The 20,229-nt window shown below is 29.2% G+C and overlaps 2 protein-coding genes across 2 annotated transcripts; both read left to right on the top strand.

The window, feature by feature from the left end:
* Window positions 1-4,141: 4,141 nt before the first annotated feature.
* On the top strand, window positions 4,142-5,916 carry LOC105646274 (scopoletin glucosyltransferase). The gene has a single exon (XM_012232098.4). The coding sequence runs from the start codon at window positions 4,386-4,388 to the stop codon at window positions 5,841-5,843; it is 1,458 nt and encodes a 485-aa protein (XP_012087488.3). The 5' UTR covers window positions 4,142-4,385; the 3' UTR covers window positions 5,844-5,916.
* A 9,018-nt stretch (window positions 5,917-14,934) lies between these two features.
* Window positions 14,935-16,925, top strand: LOC105646273 (scopoletin glucosyltransferase). Its single transcript, XM_012232096.4, has one exon. The coding sequence runs from the start codon at window positions 15,330-15,332 to the stop codon at window positions 16,794-16,796; it is 1,467 nt and encodes a 488-aa protein (XP_012087486.1). The 5' UTR covers window positions 14,935-15,329; the 3' UTR covers window positions 16,797-16,925.
* Window positions 16,926-20,229: the final 3,304 nt, after the last annotated feature.

Here is a 20,229-nt window from a genome sequence, read left to right as displayed (position 1 = left end):
AACATTTTTATCTCTCAAAACTCTCTCTTAATCGCATACGCCATATAAATTTATGCACAAAATCAGTGCAACTTCAGAAACATTTGACAATTTTGGTCCAATATCTCTCTGTCTGTTGCTTGGCACGGAATTTTGAGATAATAATATTTTGTCTAAGACTTATATAGAAAGTATTAAAATTATTTTCGGATCATTCCGTGTTGGAGCTTCCGGGACCAAAATCCAAAGGTGCATATCCTTTTGGTTTGAGAAGTAAAAAGATTTTCAAATTAACCCGAAGTCTTTTTCTAAGAGTAATTAACTTTAAAAGTATGGGCAAAAGGTGAAAACTTTGGTCTGAGAATTACATGAACAACAGTGAATAAAATGGACCCTACCCTACCAGCCGCAGACTCTTCTGTGTATAAAAGAAAGCTGCAAAGCAGTCATATACCATAAAATCAGAGTCAGACTGAAGGCAAAAATTTGCATAGATATGTCTGATACCCACAACAAGAAGTCACAGACTCACTGTGCCTCTATTCATTTAATCATCCTACCTAGAGGATCCTGTCCGTGGGATGATCTTTGAACCTAAGCTCAACAAATGGTTAATGAGGAGACCAATGTATTGAAAAGAGAAAACACATTGTGATAGGACAAGCAAATTGAAACTAGTGCCCACTATAAAATGAACCGTTGGATCCTCTAATTGAGAAATCAAAATAACCCTGTGCAAAAAGACACGTGTAATACATCCACAACATACAACTTGCTAAAGAGAGAGATGGGGATTAAGAAAGCTAATTACAGTAATTAAGGATAAATGCAACACACAAAGGACCTATTAATTACTTCGAGATGAAGTAACTATTTTAGTCTAATCAACTTGTTATCTTAAAAGGCTGAAGAACCTATAACAACCCCCTTATTTCTTTTCATCTCTTTGCTTAACCAAATATTTTTAAGAAAAAAGAAAAATTTTATAACAATATCTTTTGAAAAATAGTTATATTCTTTAAATCAATTTTCTAATCTTGATTTCTATTTTTCCTGTGCCTATATTTGCATTTCTCTCTGTCTATATAGATTCTGTAATCTGTTGTAGACAGGTTTTTATTTGAAAAACTTGTATGTAATAGTTTAGGTGAAAAGTTATTGTGAAATAGGTTATCAAGCGACCTTCTCCTTGAGTGAGAATCTAATATCTTGATTTAAGTTTCTGTTCTTTGCAAAAACAGAAAGGGTTGAGGTTGATTAGAACCTTTGGAAAATCTAGTGGGACAAAGGCTAGATCTAGGTATTGAAAAGAGATAACATAGTGGAGGATCTCAAGATGAGTCTTGGAGAGTGGATGTAGCGAGTTAGTGCCGAATCACTATAAATCGTTGTGTTTATCTTTTCTATTTTTTGAAGTTTAGCTTGATTCCATTTTACTTACACTTCTGTTAGTTTTTTAGAAATGCAAAGTTGTTCATAATTTTATGGTTCTAAACTCGGATAAGCTTTATCTTTATTGAACTTTAAAACTCTAGATTTCTGCATTGTGATTATAACAAGTTCTAATCTATTCTTCTATATTTAATGTAAATCACAACTTGAATTTTAATCAGTTTTCTAATATTGCTTAAAGTTTTGTGGAGCAGTTCTAAATTCAATAATTGTCTTTCACAGAGTATTTCTAATCTTGCATTAAGTTTTGTGAGAAAGTTCTAATTTTGATAGCTAACTCTTACAAACGCTTTCTATTTCCGCTGTAACAGAATTCTGATTTTTGTTTTCAAAAGTTTAATTTTTTAGAAAACTCAATTCACCCCCTTTTGGGTTGTGCCATACATAAACGGGATCCACAAATTTCTAATACAATGGAAATTACTAAATAAAAATTATACTATGAATTCAATATATAAAAATAAATATATATTAAAATTAAAATTTTAAATTGAATATTTCTAAATAGGAATAATATGATGATGATCCAATATATACTTTATAATATTTAATAATAATATATAAAATATTATATATATATATATATATATATATATATATATATATATTCCTATTATTATTAATATAATGTTATTTTATATTTATTTTTTATATATTAATGAAAATCTAAGGATATAATCACAATGCTACATGATTGAAAAATTTTCCTACTCATATTCATATTCACATCATTATATATATTATTGAAATTTACAATTATATATATTTATAAATATAAATAATAAAAACTATTCTATTAATTTTGTAAATGGAAAAAGTTAATATTATACTTACCACAAGAAGAAGACATGATTGCAAACTCAATAACTTCAAATTAGCAAAAGCTTAATGTAATAATTTTTAATAGTCAAAAGCAAAAAATAAAGGCAATAAATTTTTGATATTGAAAAGCAATTAAATCCTAACATATATATAGTTTTATAGGCTGTCAAAATGAATTGTCATATCGAGTTCGACACAAATTTGCCTAACACCGACATGAATACAAACGTGAGCCATTTAATTATCGTATCAAATTTGTCGACACGAACACGATGCAAAGATTGAACAGGTGACACGAACACGACACATGTAACCCGCTTAATATTATAAACAGATTAAATGAGTTGTGTTGACCATGTACAACCCGTGTAACCTGCCTAATATCATAAACATGTTAAGTGGGTCGTGTTGACCTGTATATGACTCACTTAATCCACTTATAATATTTTAAATTTTAACATGTTTAACTCAACTCATATTTAAAAATAATTTTCATACATAAAATGCATAGATTCTTCATTCACGACTAAAATAAAAAAATTAATGCAACAATAAATTTTAAATAGGTTTTAGTTGGAGTATTTATATTTGACACTAAAAATTACATTTTTACTCTTAAATAAATGGGCCACTCGCCTAACCCGTGACATGACACGTTTATATTTGTGTCATAAATAGATGACATATTTATGACACGAACCATTTAAAATCACCCTAAGTTGTTTATTTCATGTATTAGGCGAATCGTGTTGTGTGTTAAACCCATTTTGACACCCCTAGGTATGATAGGATAAATTTCTAATTAGAATAAGATTAAATTTATAATATTAATATAATAAAATAATAAATTGATATCACATTAGAATACGATTAAAGTCAAATTTCTAATTAAAATGGGATTAAATTTATAATATTAATGTAATAAATAAGACTAAATTGTCTTTCAATCAACCAATAAAATTAAAAGTCTGTAAGGGCGTTTTGGGAACCGAATGTTCACCATTCGTACTTTTATATATATTAATCTTTTTATAACGTGCGATGCATGTTGACCATACTCGTTATTCATACTTGTTCAATTTTTTATGTCAGTTTTACTCGTTTTTATTTTTTAATATTAAATATTGATTATAATTTTTATGTCATATTATTTAAATTTTTATCATGTTAAAATAAAATTTCATATAAGATTAATATGAATATAACGATTAATTAATATAAAAGCAGTGTGTATATACACACACATTTCAACTTAATTTATATTATTATTTATCTAAAATTCATTATAATTACAATATCACCTAATAATTATATTTCAATATATATAAGAATAAAATATTACATATATTTTTAAAATTAAATATTTTAATTATTTGTCATCCTACATATATATGTTCATTTTATTTAAAAATAAATTTTAAAAGTAAAAATTTTAAAAGATTTAATTATGTATATTCTATTTGAAATTTTGTTATAAAAATATATTTTTTTTTCTTTTTTTATTTCTCCCCCAAATAAAATATTTTAAATTATAATAAAAATAGAATCAAATATTGAAAAAATAAATTAAAAAATAAAATATAAAATTTTCAAATATCTCATTATCATATGTATTTATTAAAAAAAAAAAATTCACACTGCTTTTCTTTTAAAAGAAAATATCATGTCTTATATTAAATATCCAACCACATTCATTTTTTCAAAAATGTACTTCTGGGTTCATGTACTTCTTCCAAAATTTGCAGATACTGTGTCTGTACAAAAATATTTCAATTTCAGATTTTGGTTTCCAAATAAATATCGTCTCTTTCCAATTAACCTGAAACTGTCACACTAACAAATTAAATAGGTAGTTTGTTAGGATTAGATTCATGGTATTAATGAGCAAATGCAATGACGTCTAAGTATTAATCCAGACAGGAAGATTCCATTCCATTTAGAGCCAAGAAGATACGACTGAAGTTTTCTTCTGCAACAACGGTAATAAATCTAAAATCTCACATACAAATAGCACAAACATTTGGTCGTACAAGCATTGAAAAAACAAAGTAGTTCTTTACTTCATCATTCTTCTTCTTTTTATTTTCTTCCCCCCTAAAGCTCCAAATCTTCTGTTCTTTTCAATAATCCATATGAGTAGTTTGGGTCATCAACAACTGCACTTTTTTTTCTTCCCCTTCATGTCTCATGGCCACATGATACCAGCAGTAGATATGGCAAAGCTATTTGCTTTTCGAGGCCATAAAACAACAGTTGTCACTACTCCTTCAAATGCACCTCTCATCTCCAAAACAATCCAACGAACAAAAGATTTGGGTTTTGATACCAATATTCGAATCCTCGAATTCCCTTCAGTTGAAGCCGGACTACCAGAAGGTTGTGAAAACATGGATTCTATTAATTCATATGACAATGATAATATGATGGACAAATTTTTGTTAGCTACAGCTAAGCTTCAAGAACCTCTTGAAAAGCTCCTTCAAGAATGCCGCCCTAATTGTCTTGTTGCTGATATGTTCTTTCCTTGGGCTACTGATGCTGCTTCCAAATTTGCAATTCCAAGATTAGTGTTTCATGGCACTAGTTTCTTTTCTTTGTGCGCCGGAGAATCTATTAGGCTGTATCAGCCACACAGAAAATTTTTATCAGATTCAGAGCCCTTTGTCATTCCAAGTCTTCCAGGAGAAATAAAGATAACAAGAAAACAACTCCCCAGTTCTTTTAGAGAAGAAGTTGAAAATGCTTTTACTAAGATGATTAAAGAATCGATGGAGTCAGAGTTAAAGAGCTTTGGAGTGGTTGTAAACAGTTTCTACGAGCTCGAGCAAGCTTACGCTGATCATTACAGGAATGTTTTGGGCAGAAAGGCATGGCATATAGGCCCAGTCTCGATATGCAATAGAGGAATGGAAGATAAAGCACAAAGAGGAAAAGAAGCTTCCATTGATGAACATGAGTGTTTGAAATGGCTAAACTCCAAGAAACCGAATTCAGTTATTTATATATGTTTTGGAAGTTCATCTAATTTCAGTGACTCTCAACTTAAGGAAATCGCAATAGCTCTAGAAGCTGCTGGACAAAAATTCATTTGGGTAGTGACAAGAAACAAGAATAGTGAAGGAAATGAAGAAGAATGGCTGGCTGAAGGATTTGAGAAGAAAATGGAAGGGAAAGGACTTATCATAAGAGGGTGGGCGCCACAAGTGTTGATTCTTGAACATGAAGCAATAGGAGCATTTGTGACTCATTGTGGATGGAATTCTACACTTGAAGGTGTAACTTCAGGGAAACCAATGGTCACATGGCCTGTATTTGCTGAGCAATTCTTTAATGAGAAGTTAGTGACTGAGGTTCTGAAAATTGGGATTGGTGTCGGTGCTAAGGAAATTGTTAGATTGCGTGGGGATTATATTAAAAGAGAAGCTATAGAGAAGGCAATTAATAGAGTTATGGCAGGCGAAGAAGCTGAGGAAATGAGGAGCAGAGCAAGACAGTGCGGAGAGATGGCAAGACAAGCTATTGAAGAAGGTGGATCTTCTTACTCTGATTTCAATGCTTTAGTTCAAGAGCTGAGCTGTTATCGTGAGTGAAGAAATTAGAGAAAAGAAGAGAACACATTTAGAATAATATGCTAATAAAATCATAAAGCATATTTTCTTTTTCGATTTTTCTTATTTCAATTTCAGTTTGTGGTTGTTGGGATTGATGAAATGAAAAACCAATGGATATTACAAAAGCTATGGAATTTAAAATTTTTCTTGTTTTTAGAAATTAAAAATTATTTTTTTTATTGAAAAACAAAATTTATGGATTTAAGGGTCTGTTATAATAGCTATTAGCTGATTTAATAGTTATTGGTTATTAAGCTATCAAATGTTTATGTTGAGTAAAAATAGTATTTTTATTGGCATTTAAATTTAAAATGACAATATAAGTCCCGATAAGCTATAGACAAGAGGCGGCGAATTATGATTTTTAAAAATTTAGGCTTTTAAAGACCTTTTTCAAATGAATGTCCAATAAATAGCCACATTATAAGAGCATATAAATTACGTAAATATGTAAACAATTTAACATATTCAATGAATATCCACATTATAAGAGTATATAAATTACTTAAATATGTAAACAATTTAACATGTTCATTAAAATATCAAATCTGGAAATTTTTCTGATTCTAGCTCATCGAAAATAAAGCATTTCTGCAACTCAAATTCAGTTTTGGTACAAAGTAGATTTCAATCACAAAGTATACACAATTTAGCACATAGAGCAATTGATCAACCAATATTCAAGGATATCATCATAATATATTTGTGTGAGTAAGTAATTTCAAGCAAAGCCACAAAGAGAAAGAAAAGAGGAGAAATCTAATACAAAAAATTTATAGTGGTTTGGCACTCAACTCACCTACATTCATTACTCAAGAATCCATCTTGAGATTCTCCACTAACCTACTCTTTTCAATGGCAAAAGTAAAGCCTATTACAACGGAAATAATCTTATCACTTAGAGCTAACCATAAGCCACAAGTTTTTGCAAAGAACTTGTAAACTTAACCCTACTAGTTTTTATAAAGAATTAGGAAACTTAACTTATTTTTGCAAAGAACAAGTAAACTTAACGTCTAGTTTTAGTAAAAAACTAGAAAACTTAAACTCTAGTTTTTCTAAAGAACTAGAAAACTTAACTAGTTTTTTCAAAGAACTAGCAAATTTGTAAGACTTATTCTAATACAAGATGGATGCTTGAAAACCCTTACAAACAAGCTTTACATAAAGTTGTCATTCACAGATTTTGAGATTAAAAAACTTATATCCATTCTAGATTACAAAAACTACAATAGATAGAGGGATATGCTAAGTTCGGCTTAGGAGAAAGATTTTTAAATATGAAATCAGTTTTGTTTAGAAAATCTCCCTCCATAGAATTGGTTCTATTATCTTCTCTTAGATATAATGCAATGAAGCAAGATAAAGAACAGAGATGAGAGAATTTGTATTTTGAAAATTAAGAGCAAATAATTTCTCTCATAAAAATCAATTTTCTCTTTTCTTTAGCAAACAATCATGAAAGCAAGAGGAAGAGAGATGAGAGGATTTAAATAATAAAAATTAAGAACAAATTTTAACTCTCATACCTTGAAGATTTCTACCAAATCATGTTTTATACTCAAATTGCATTTTTCTTCCCGTTGGAGATGAAAGCAAGTTAACGTTACGAAGAAGAGAGAAAGAATAAGGGTTGTTTGGTGGCAGATTTAGAAAAGAGGGAAGATGGGTGTGGGATTAACTTAAATAGGCAATGGGTCTAGTCTTTGAGAGGCTCAATGCAAGATTTGAAATTTTTATTTCCCACTAAAATATTTTTAGATCACAAACACAAATATTTAAATTTTGAAAAGAAGAGTTTGTGAAATATTTTTCCTTTTTCAAACAACATTTTAATTAAAGCAAATCTTTTAAATACCATTTTTGAAAAACTAAAAGAAAGATAAATTAAATATAAGCTTAATTAGGTATATTCTTTCTTTCTATTTTAACATTGAATAATTAATCCTAAAAATAACTAAGACACTAACCAATATGTCTTCAATCTTCAAAAGTCTTCATCTTCAATCTTCAATATATGATTAATTTGAGTCTTCAATGAACAAATTTATTTTAATTAAAATTCCTACATATAGACTTAGTACACATACACATGATAATAAATTCAATTTATTATTTCGTTACTCATCAAAATAGAAGGGTGTAAACCTTGAGCCAACAGACAAAAAAGATATTAGAATTTTCACTTAGAATTTTTACTTATAGCCATAGAATTAAAAATGATTTCACTAAACCTAAATTTTCAAAATTTAAGGGAGTAAAATTAAAAAGTTCAGTATTTTATAAATAAAATTGAAAATTTTTTAATAATTTAGGGATCAATATTTTAATTTTTGATATTTACTTGAGTTCAAATGCAAATATATAAATTTTTTTTTTCTTTTACTATTAATTATAAACAAGCCAAGTATAAAACATAATAAAAAGACCTAGTGTGATACCTGAAAGATTTTAATTAATTAAGGATAGGGCTATAAAAAAATTTTAGTAAATAGGAGTAAAACACTAATTGTTAGGTGGGATAACATTTTAGAAAACCCTCCTTCATCCCTAAAAGTTACGTTATTTATCAGGTTGCCAAACACAATAATATAGAGAAATAGTATTTTGACTACTACCTCCGCTCTGTAATACTTGTTACATTTGAGAAAATAGTTTGTTCAAAAATACTTATCACATTTGTGATTTCAATAAATAATAAATATTTTTTCCATGTTTCCCTTTATACATACCAATAATTATTACTTTAATTTAATGGATTTCTTATAGAATTAGTATTAAATTAAGGGCAATATAATCAATTTAGTCAATAATTTATTGTAATTTAAACAAATTTAATGATTTTCTTAAGAGACGTGAAATTTCAAATGTGACAAGTATTATGGAACAGAAGTAGTAGTTCAAAACATTAAAAGCTACTCTAAACGTTGTTGCTGAACGCACTCTAAATTAGACTTGGCCATATTACGGTTCCGGGAACCGGAACCATCGGTTCGAACCTGCCCGAAACTGTAACCGGAACCAGTGAGAACCGGAACCGGGATGAACCGGAACCGAAACCGGAAAAATCCGGTTCGGTTCCGGTTCCAGCAAATAAGGAACCGAAACCGGCGGTTCCAGAGAACCGGTCGGAACCGGACTGGAACCGCCGGTTCTCCGTCCGGTTAGAACCGCCGGTTCAAACCGGTTCAAACCGACGGTTCTAGCCGTTGTAACTGTTAGATTTTTGCAGTTTTTTTTTAATTTGTTGTGAAATGTCTTAATTACCCCTCCCAACAGCCATAAACGGTTACATAACGACTAATTTTAAGGGTATTTTTGGAAAAATGAATTTTTGGATTTATTATAAATACCTCATTTTATTTACAAATTCATTACAAAAAAATCTCAACTCTCTCTACTTACTCTGTCTACAATATACTACACTCTCTACTTACTCTCTCTACAATATACTACACTCTACTCTATATTATTCATTTATTCTTCTCTACTCCACAATCTCTCTTATTAAGTAATTATTCTCTCTAATTTTTTTTATTCAATTTTCCAAATTATATTTTATTATCATATAATGGCAAGTGGAGGAAACTCAAATTCGGGTAAGGGCAAGGGAAAAATTGGAGAATCATCTATCCCTACAAACGACATCTATGATATGATTCCCGACCAATTTAATTTTGAGGGTTTTTCAAATGAAAATTTGGATATTCCAACTCAAGAATCCGAATTTAATGAGCAATTTCAAGAAGATGAAGAGCAAGAGCAACGAGCAACGAGCAAAAATTGTTACAAGAGCAAGACAAAGTTCCGACATATTCTCCATTCATTTCACAAAAAAAATTCAAAGGTGAGAAAATGTACGATATAATTTGCAATTATTGTGGAAAATCTTATAAATTTAAACAAGCGGGCGGCTATGGATCATTTTGGAAGCATTTGGAGACAAAACATCCAACAAAAATAGGAGTTGATCGGTCTCAACAACAAATTTTCGGGTACGCTTTTAACCTTTCTTTATTTAAATGTTCTGAAAAAATACAAAAAGAAGAATTAGCAAAAATGATTTCTATGGAACATTTATCTTTTAGTTTTGCTGAAAAAGTAGGTTTTAATAATTATTGTCAAAAAGCTTTAAATCTTTGTGCTAGAAGAGTACCAAGAAATACTGTAAAACGAACTATTATTTCTTTATATAATAAAGGAAAAAAAGAATTAAAGCTTTTATTTTCTCAATTGAAAATTCGTGTTTCAATTTGTTATGATGTTTGGAGTGATTATTGGCAAATGCATTCTTATATGGGTATTACATGTCATTGAATTGATGATGATTGGAAAATTCAAAAAAGAATTATTGGTTTTCGTGTTTTTGATGATAAACATACTGCAAATAATATTTATAGAGTAATTGTTTCAATTTTAGATGAATATAAGTTGACAAAAAAAATTTTTTTAATTTCATTTGATAATGCTTCTGCAAATACTAGATCAATTATTGAACTTAAAAAAATTTGTGAACTAAATATTGGTGGTAAATTTTTTCATATAAGATGTGCATGCCATGTTTTAAATTTATGTGTACAAGATGGTTTAAAAATTCTTGATTCTTTTATTTCTCCAATTAAAAAAGCTATTTCATATTTATGGACACATCTCCAAGTGATGAAAAGTTGGGCTAAATTTTGTAAAGAAAATAATAAAAGACCAAAATGTTTTCCAAGGGATGTCCCAACTCGTTGGAATTCAACATATGAATTACTAAACGAGTTTTTTTCTTATAAAGAATTATTATGCTTTTTTGTTACTAATAATATTGAGGATATTAATTTATATCCACAAAATTGGGAGATTTGTGCAAAAATTTTAGATATTTTAAAAATTTTTAATGATGCTACCTATAAATTTAGTGGGGTTTATTATCCCATATCTAATTTATTTTTACCTATGTGTATTAATATTGTTACTGCACTCCAAGAATTTCAAAATGATGATTTATTAGAAGATTGTATTTTTTCAATGAAAAAAAAATGGTTATCTTATTTTAAAAATATACCACCTCTTTATCTTGTTGCTATTGTATTTGATCCTAGATGTAGAATGGATGTTTTATGTGATTATTTGACTATTTATTATGATGTATTAAATCTTGATGTAGAAGATAATGTTAATATAAATGTAGTAATGCATGAAGTTAAACAAAATATTATGCAATTATATAATGAATTTGTTCAAGTTTCTAGTTCATCTACTTCTATTTCTACTTCTTCTCAATCTAATATTCCACAATTTTCAACACAAAGGGTAAGTGGTGTTAGTGTTGGTGTTGCTCAATAAGTTTTATTGCAAAGACAAAAAAGAACAAGGGAATCCAATTCTATTTCTGAATTTGATAATTATCTAACAACTTCTTTTGAGTTTGGTGATGATTATGCAGATGCAGATTTTCCAATTTTAGATTGGTGGAGTCGTCACGCAAATACTTTTCCAATTCTTTCTTTACTTGCAAAATAAATTTTAGCAGCTTCAGTCTCCACTGTTGCGGTTGAACAAGCTTTTAGTCAAGGAGGTAACATACTTGATGAAACACGATCTCGTATGACACCTGATTCATTAGAAGCACAAGCGTGCGTGTTGGACCAAAGCCGAACTAAGAGCCCAAGAAAATCCAAAAGAAAATGAAGATTTATTTGATTTATACGATGGGTCCTCAACGGGAACATCAACCGGTGGTGCAAATAGTGATTAAGGTAAAAAGGGTGGAATTGATATAAGGTAAGTAAGAACTACGTGGGCTTTGATTCCTCTAAACCCCAAGAGGATAAGTAAACAACTTAATTTTTTTTTAAAACAAAAAAAAAAATTAAGTTCAAGCCCATTTTTTTTTTTTAATTATGTTCAAACTTAAAAAAAAAATTTTTTTTTTAAAAAATCATTATGTTTAACACTCAACAATTCAAGTCTTTAAAAAAATAAATTTAATTGAAGTATTTTTTAATTTTTTAGGTGTATTTTTTAATTTTTTATGTTCAAATAATTTTTTTTTAAACCGGTCTTCAAAATTTAAAATTTTTTAGGTGTATTTTTTAATTTTTTATGTTCAAATATTTTTTTTTTAACCGGTCTTCATATTTTAAAATTTTTTAACTGTATTTTTTAATTTTTTATGTTCACATAATTTTTTTTTTAAACCGGTATTTAAAATTTAAAATTTAAAATTATGCGATTCGCCGGAAAACCAATCGGAACCGTCGGTTTTGTAATCGGATCAGAACCGGAACTGGAACCGGAGTCGGACGGTTCCAAACCGGAACTGGAACCGGACCATTTCTGTTCGGTTCCGATTCCAGCTTTTCGGGAACCGGAACCGCCGGTTCCGGAACCGTGGCCATGCTTACTCTAAATGCAATAATCAAATGTATCAATTTCATAAATTATTTACATTTCATAAATTATTGGCTTTTTTTTTAATGTAGAACAAAGGAATTTAGTAAATTAACAGAATGTTTAAATTTCCGACTAGTTGGAATGAAAAAAAAATGTATATTTAAATATGTTTAAAATATAAAAGAGAGTATCAACAAGATGTTTGTTGTGGTAGTAAGCGATCTTAACTCATAAAGATGAACAAAAGTTCAATCATCACGAAGCAAACTTATTAGAAATCAAAAAATCCTTACGCTCTATGGTCGAAAAGGGATTATAGCTCATAGTTCTAAAAATTTAAAAAAAAAAATTGTAGAAGTGAGTCTATTTATATAGATAATACAACAAAGTTAATTCTTACTGCTTACTGAAGTGGGATTATTATATGTTGACTTACCACAAAAAGGTTATATTAGAAAACCTACCAGATTTACATAGGCTAATATTAATGGCTGAATACATAAATTTTACTTTCGAATTTTATTATTTTAATTTTGTAGCGCTTTTAATTTTTACTTTGGCCTATTAAATATTTTGACTTATAAAATTACATATATTAAACACTTCAGCTTATAAAATTAGAGCAATTAAACACTTAGTATATAGTTGAAAAATGTAAAAATTATTGTTTCAGAAACTATGCTAACTACACTTTAAATTAATATTTTGCATATAAAAATCAAAAACCTAAAAACTATTGCTATTAGTATGAAAATATGTGTAATGTTATCAAAATTTGCAAGTTTAAAGTGCATGATAGGTCATTTACAAAGTTCAAAGTACCACAAGATTAAAATTTTAAAGTTAAGAGATGTATTTAGGTATTTGGCCTAATTCTAATTTACTCCAATACCCTTCTTCAAACTCAAGGCGGTTGACTAAGAAGCCATATTTACTCTAATACCTTCATTCCCACTTTAGGGACGTTTAATATTGTCCAAAAAAGGAAATAATTAGTGATGATAAAAGAAAAAACAAACATCTCTAAAATTCAGCTTCTCTTTTCCCTTGATTTTATTGATATTTATAAATAAACCAACCCTAATAATTTTACTTTTTACAGTAAAAAATTACCTGTTGCTCTGCTGCTTCCCCTTCCCTCCCAAATAAGCATTATCTTCTGAGACAATTATAACATGTCCTAATCATAACTTGTTTAGAAATGAGTAGCGTCGATACACCAATTAAAACAATAAGTTTCAAACACAAGAACTTAGGTAAATTTGAGGAGAAAATTATATTATCCTTGAATGCATGCATAAAGATCAACAGCATTACATGTTAATTTATAGGGAATATAACAATAATACTAAAATTAAGGAAAATATGTTAAATAAGGAAGAAGACTAAAATTAAGAAAAACTAGCTAAATAGCAAAATATGTAAAATAAAAAATTCTAACTAATAGGTAAACACTTGGATAGAAAAATACTCGATAAGAACTTACACCTTAAAAGCACTTGGAAGACAAGAAAACTAAATAGATTGGATGCCCCATAATCAGCTTCCACAAAATCAAAATTAAGAAATTCTTGCTTGCTAAGAAACACCATAACCTCATGTCTAACCTCAAAAACTTGAATCTTCTATCTATATCGATCAACTGCTGCTTTGTACTTTGTGTTAGCCTTTTCTAAACTTTTCTTGACATCGTCGAACGGTCTTGATTTGCTCAGCTAAATTTTCTGTTGTAATGCTAAGTCTATAAACTCTTCGAAGTTTAACTATTTTCAACACATGATTAGGACCTTAGTGTAAATAATGGAGAAAATAATTGGGTTCATGCCTCTAATTTCATTAATTTTCAGTCTTGAAATTTAGATAGGATTGAGTTAAGGTTTATGGTGGAATAGGAAAGAAAGTTAAATTTGTCGATAAATAAAAGAAAATTTGTAATTGAATTAAGGATGAAAGAATTTTAAATCAGCGATTCTAACCCACTAATATCTCAACAACATATGAATACATCCTGGTATAACTAATTTCCATAGTTTCATCAAATGTAAATGCCCTTCCCCAAATCGTTTTATCATCCTACAATAGAGTTAATTTCATATATAGTCCCTAAACTTAACACATATTGCATATTATGGTGTCTTAATTTTTTATTTATAACTTAAAAATGATTCAACTTTAATTTTCTAATGTAAAATGTCTTTGTCCATTACCAACATAGTGTTGGTTAGGGATCGTTGAAGTGGTTAACGACTTCAATGTCTATAAGGGTAAGGACACAAGTTCAATCTTCGGAAAGCGCACTTTGCTGAAAAAGTAAAAAATCTTTACTTTCTAAGATGCGAAAAAATTAAATCTCCTTGTCGTACCCAAAAAAAAAAACCTTTGCCCATTTTAATTGAATTAACTTTTTTTGAATAAATTCTTAAATATTTACTAAGGATGAGGTTTGCCCATTTCAATTGAATTAATTTTTGTTCAACAAATTATTAAATATTTACTAAGGATCGGGTATATTAACCGAATTTTTAGACATACCGTTGCTGTACTGATAAGCTCGCCTGAGTGGTTCATCCTAGTTACTCCAGCTGGGTTCAATTCCCCTAAATTAGATTTACTTTTGAGGAGAACCTTTCCTTGCCCTGAAAGTGATTGGTCCAAGAATTTCTCCATTCAGCATTTTTTGGTTCTGCCAAAATCTACAGATCTGTAAAACTGTAACACCCAAACGAGAAAACAACAAGAAATCAGTTTTCCAAATAAAATATTACTGTTCCAGAAATTTTCATGTTACCAAACTACAGAAGTAGTAGATTTAGATTAGGATAAGTTTCATGGCTTAAAACCCTCTTGAAACTTCTTTCCATTACCGTATATATCAAGAATGACGAATGCAAACACGTACGTGTAGGTATTGAAGACTCCAGGCTGGAATATTCTATTCAATCAAGAAGGTACAATCAAATATTCCACACGCAAAAAATATCACATATATGCATTGGAAAACAAAGCATTTTTCTTTAGTTTCATCATTCTTTTCTTTCTTTTGGTTCTAAAGCTCCAAATCCTCTGTTCTTTTCAATAATCCATATGGGTAATTTGGGTCATCAACAACTGCACATTTCTTTCTTCCCCTTCATGGCTCATGGCCACGTGATACCAACAGTAGACATGGCAAAGCTATTTGCTTTTCGAGGCCATAAAACAACAATAATCACTACTCCTGCAAATGAACCTCTCATCTCCAAAACAATCCAACGAACAAAAGATTTGGGTTTCGATATCAATATTCAAATCCTCAAATTCCCTTCAGTTGAAGCCGGACTACCAGAAGGTTGTGAAAATTTAGATTCTGTTATTTCATATGATAATAGTCAAGACATTATGGACAGATTTTGGTTAGCCACTGCTAAGCTTGAAGAACCCCTTGAAAAGCTCCTTCAAGAATTCAAACCTAATTGTCTTGTGGCTGATATGTTCTTTCCTTGGGCTACTGATGCTGCTGCCAAATCTGGAATTCCAAGATTAGTGTTTCATGGCACTAGTTTCTTTTCTTTGTGCGCCGGGGAATCTATTAGGCTATATGAGCCACACAAAAAAGTTTTATCAGATTCAGAGCCGTTTGTCATTCCAAATCTTCCAGGAGAAATAAAGATAACAAGAAAACAACTCCCCGTGTTTTTTAGAGAAGAAGCTGAAAATAATTTTACTAAGATGATTAAAGCATCTAAAGAGTCAGAGTTGAAGAGCTTTGGAGTAGTTGTAAACAGTTTCTACGAGCTTGAGCAAGCTTATGCTGATCACTACAGAAATGTTCTGGGGAGAAAAGCATGGCATATAGGCCCAGTATCATTATGCAATAGAGGAATGGAAGACAAAGCACAAAGAGGAAAAGAAGCTTCCATTGATGAACATGAGTGTTTGAAATGGTTAAATTCCAAGAAGTCGAATTCTGTTATTTACATATGTTTTGGAAGTGTATCTAGTTTCACTGACTCTCAACTTAAGGAAATTGCAATAGCTCTAGAAGCTTGTGGACAAAATTTCATTTGGGTAGTGAGGAGAAACCAGAATAGTGAAAGAAATGAACAAGAATGGTTGCCAGAAGGATATGAGAAGAGAATGGAAGGGAAAGGACTTATCATAAGAGGTTGGGCGCCACAAATGTTGATTCTTGAACATGAAGCAACAGGAGGATTTGTGACTCATTGTGGATGGAATTCTACACTTGAAGGCGTGAGTGCAGGGAAGCCAATGGTAACATGGCCTGTGTCAGCTGAGCAATTCTATAATGAGAAATTAGTGACTGAAGTTCTGAAAATTGGGATTGGTGTTGGTGCCAAGGAATGGGTTAGGTTGCATGGGGATTATGTTAAAAGTGAAGCTATAGAGAAGGCAATTAGTAGAGTTATGGAAGGTGAAGAAGCAGAGGAGATGAGAAGCAGAGCAAGGAAGCTTGGAGAGATGGCAAGACAAGCTGTTGAAGAAGGTGGATCTTCTTGCTCTGATTTCAATACTTTAATTCAAGAGTTGAGCTGTTATCATCAATTATCCTAACATAATTGATGGGCATATTTTAGTTTTCCATTTTCTTACTTCAGTTTCAGTTTCTCTCTTTTTAAGTTTTGTATCTTCTCAAAAACTGTTTGGTTTTCATTGGATCTTCCATCCTATCTTCGTAATGCATATCTTTCTTACTTCTCTAGAAAAAGAATAACAACAAAAAATGGTACGATGACAACATATCGATTACAACAATGAAAACGAATTAATGTCTGGTTCAGTTGTTTGCAACCAATAATTACATAAAATGACTTAGCTGAAATTTATAGTCAACAGCTCATAATTAATAGAAATCTCAATCAATTTACAATTCTATTAGAATGTTGACTATAAGCTTTCAAATGAATTTTTTTTCTAACTAGACAGATTTGGGTAGTGAGGAAAGACCAACAGTGAAGGAAAGGAACAGGAATTGTTGCTGAAGGATTTGAGAAGTTAGCGGTGCGTAGATTCTAAATGAAAAAGCCAACCCGGTAGGTGCTTCTCGATTTGGTTTGACTGAGCTGTCCAGCAAAATTCGAAAATTACATTTTTGAAATAAGGTTAATTTTTCATTTGATCCGGTATTTTGCCAAAAAAAATGAAATAATTGATTTCTATAAAGAAAATATATAACCCGAATGGAGGTAATTCAGCCGCAAACAGTACTTGTGGGGTTGATCAATATGGATTAGGTAAACCCTTTGCCTTCGAGAGCAAACGGAATTAATAAAGCGTATTGTGCACTGTTAAAATAGACATGGACCTAAACATCCATGCAAATATTAAAAAAAAATGTATGAATTTTGATTAAAAATTTAAATTCGAAATCAACTATTTTCGGCGCATCCAATTTAATTTTTATTAATAATAAAATTCAATTTGGTTCAACTACTTATATAATTCAATTTAATTATTATATTTTTATAATTCAGTCATTTTTAATTAGAAGTGTTCGGATTGGATTTAGCTAAACCTAATGCTCACTTTTCCTGCAAAAGAGAAAGGAAGGGAAAGAACTCATGTCGAGAGGGTGGTCAAATAAGTGGTGATTCTCGAGAAAATATTTGCCTCCGCTTCGATACATATTTATTTTTTATATATTCAATCAATTATTGACTATAGTTTAAAATAATTATTACCAAAATTTATCGAAAACATTACCAAAATTATTATTTCCTCCTTCTAGCAATGTTTGCTTTTTTACAAAAATAAAAAAATAATTAAAATTTATTATTTTTTAAAAGTATATGCTATAATATTTTTTTTTAAATATAAATAAAAAATAAATATATAAAATATGGATAAAGTTAAAAAAATTACTATAATATTAAATTGTAAATAAAAACTTAAAATAAAATATTTATTTATTGCTGTTAACGTTTAATGAAAAAAAGTACTATTTAATATCTTTTTCAGTGAAAAACTTTTATATCTTTATTTATTTCGTTTGACGTTATTAAATTTGCTGAGTACATACATTTGATGAAAAATTTTTCCCATTTTTTTGACTAAAAAGTAAAAATTTGTGAGTAATTACGAGTTATGGGTGCAATTCTACACTCGGACATGTCACGTGTAAATGCAAAGAAAGTCAAGCGTAGCATGTGTTACGTCAGCTGAGAACTGAGAATTTGGCAGTTCATGTATTGGAAATTGGGATTGGACGTTTTGTGTTCGCAGTAAGAGACACGTTAGATTGCATTGGGGTTGTGCAATGTAATGGATAAGGTTTAAAAACACAAGCACATGTTGTGACAATCAAATATTCTACGTGTTACGATCGTTCGAGGTTTTTCGACGGGTATCAAAAAAAAATTAATGTTTTTAAATTAAAGAATTAAGTATAATCTGATTAAATTATTATTTATTTTAAAATTAAGAGTTATTTATAAATAGATTTATTATATTTAATAAAAAAAATAACCTTAAAAAGAATAATTTATTATGCATTAAAATTTGTAAAACGATTTATAATTTGAAATGAAATATTTTTTAAAAATTTAGTACTCTATCTATTCTACTTTAATAATAATATTTGTTTTTTATAATAGTTGAAAAAATAATTGAAATTTATTGGTCACTAAAAATATATGGTAAAATATGTAAGTTGTTATTTTTAAAATGAAAATCTCTTAAAACACTTAATAAATAAGTGTAAAGATGGGAAAAAAATATTAATACACTCTCAAAATTCTAAATAAGCACTTAAAATAAAACAAAGTAAAATATATATTTATTACTATTAAAATAGAACGGATTGAATATAAAAATAAATTATATCTAATAAATGTCGATAAAATTTAATATAATTTTAAATCTTAAATCAACACTTAAAATAAAAAAAATAAAATATTTACTTATTGTTATTAAAACGGAAGAGGGAGAGTAACGTAATTAAATTGATTAAAGAGTGAAAGGTAGTAAAAGATCTCCAACTCAGCTGCCGTGATCAGTGGCGCCTTCTACATCTTCTTGATTTCAAGCCCCTTTAATACGTCTTTTTGTTTTTTAGACTGTCAAACTGTATTGACAATCTTTGTCTTAGTTTGAAAATTAGTATCCCTCATTTATAAATATATATATATATAGAGGAAAATTTTTTATTTCAACATTCTTTTTATATACAAAATTTTATCTAATTTAATAATTTTAGGAACTACGTGAATGTGAAAAGTTTATCATATTTTTTCTTTTTTAGTCATTTTGTGAAATTTTTAGTGTGAAAAATTCTCAAGATAGTTGTATACAAAAATGTAGATGAGCATTTAATGTGAATAAATTTTTGAGATTCAATTTTTACATCAATTTTTGTTAAAAAAAAAATTGCTCGTATAGGGTATATGAGCATCCATTAAAATGAAGTTTGAAAAGAAAAAAGCCACAAAATTTTCAAGTTGACCACATTGAAAGGAATTTTTATAGATTTCATCGAATATTTAAAAAATTTCACAATATTTAAAGTATGTTTCAATAATTAAAAGCAGTTGAAAGGTTAAATGAACACAATTTTCCCACAACTTTTCTAAATAAATGAAAAAAAATAATCTCTCCATATGTCATAACATAAATTTCATTTTTACAACCGTCTGTATTATTTTCATTGCAAACTAAACATTTAAAACCTCATTGAAGATTGAAATAGAATTTAAGACATATGCGTTGATATCAGAGGAGGAACAAATGAAATATTAGGGTAAATTAGGACAAAATTTTGGCTAAATTATTTTCTTAATCGTGGTGAAAAATTAGTTGTTTCTATATAAAAAGAAGGGAGAAAGTAATTTTTTTTTTTTAGAATATTGAATATTAGTAGTTGGTCGGTGTTGTTTTTTTATGCGAAAGAAAACATTTATGTGCGTGTGAGAGTGCGTTGCGCTCGTGTTTACATCACTGCTTCTTAATTCTTATAAATGCTTAGACTTGGCCACGGTTCCGGAACCGGAAC

This window comes from Jatropha curcas, chromosome 6, assembly GCF_041381405.1.
Source record: "Jatropha curcas cultivar XTBG-Jc1 chromosome 6, XTBG_Jcur_1.0, whole genome shotgun sequence".
Classification (NCBI taxonomy): domain Eukaryota; kingdom Viridiplantae; phylum Streptophyta; class Magnoliopsida; order Malpighiales; family Euphorbiaceae; genus Jatropha; species Jatropha curcas.
This window is presented reverse-complemented; position numbering and strand designations above follow the sequence as displayed.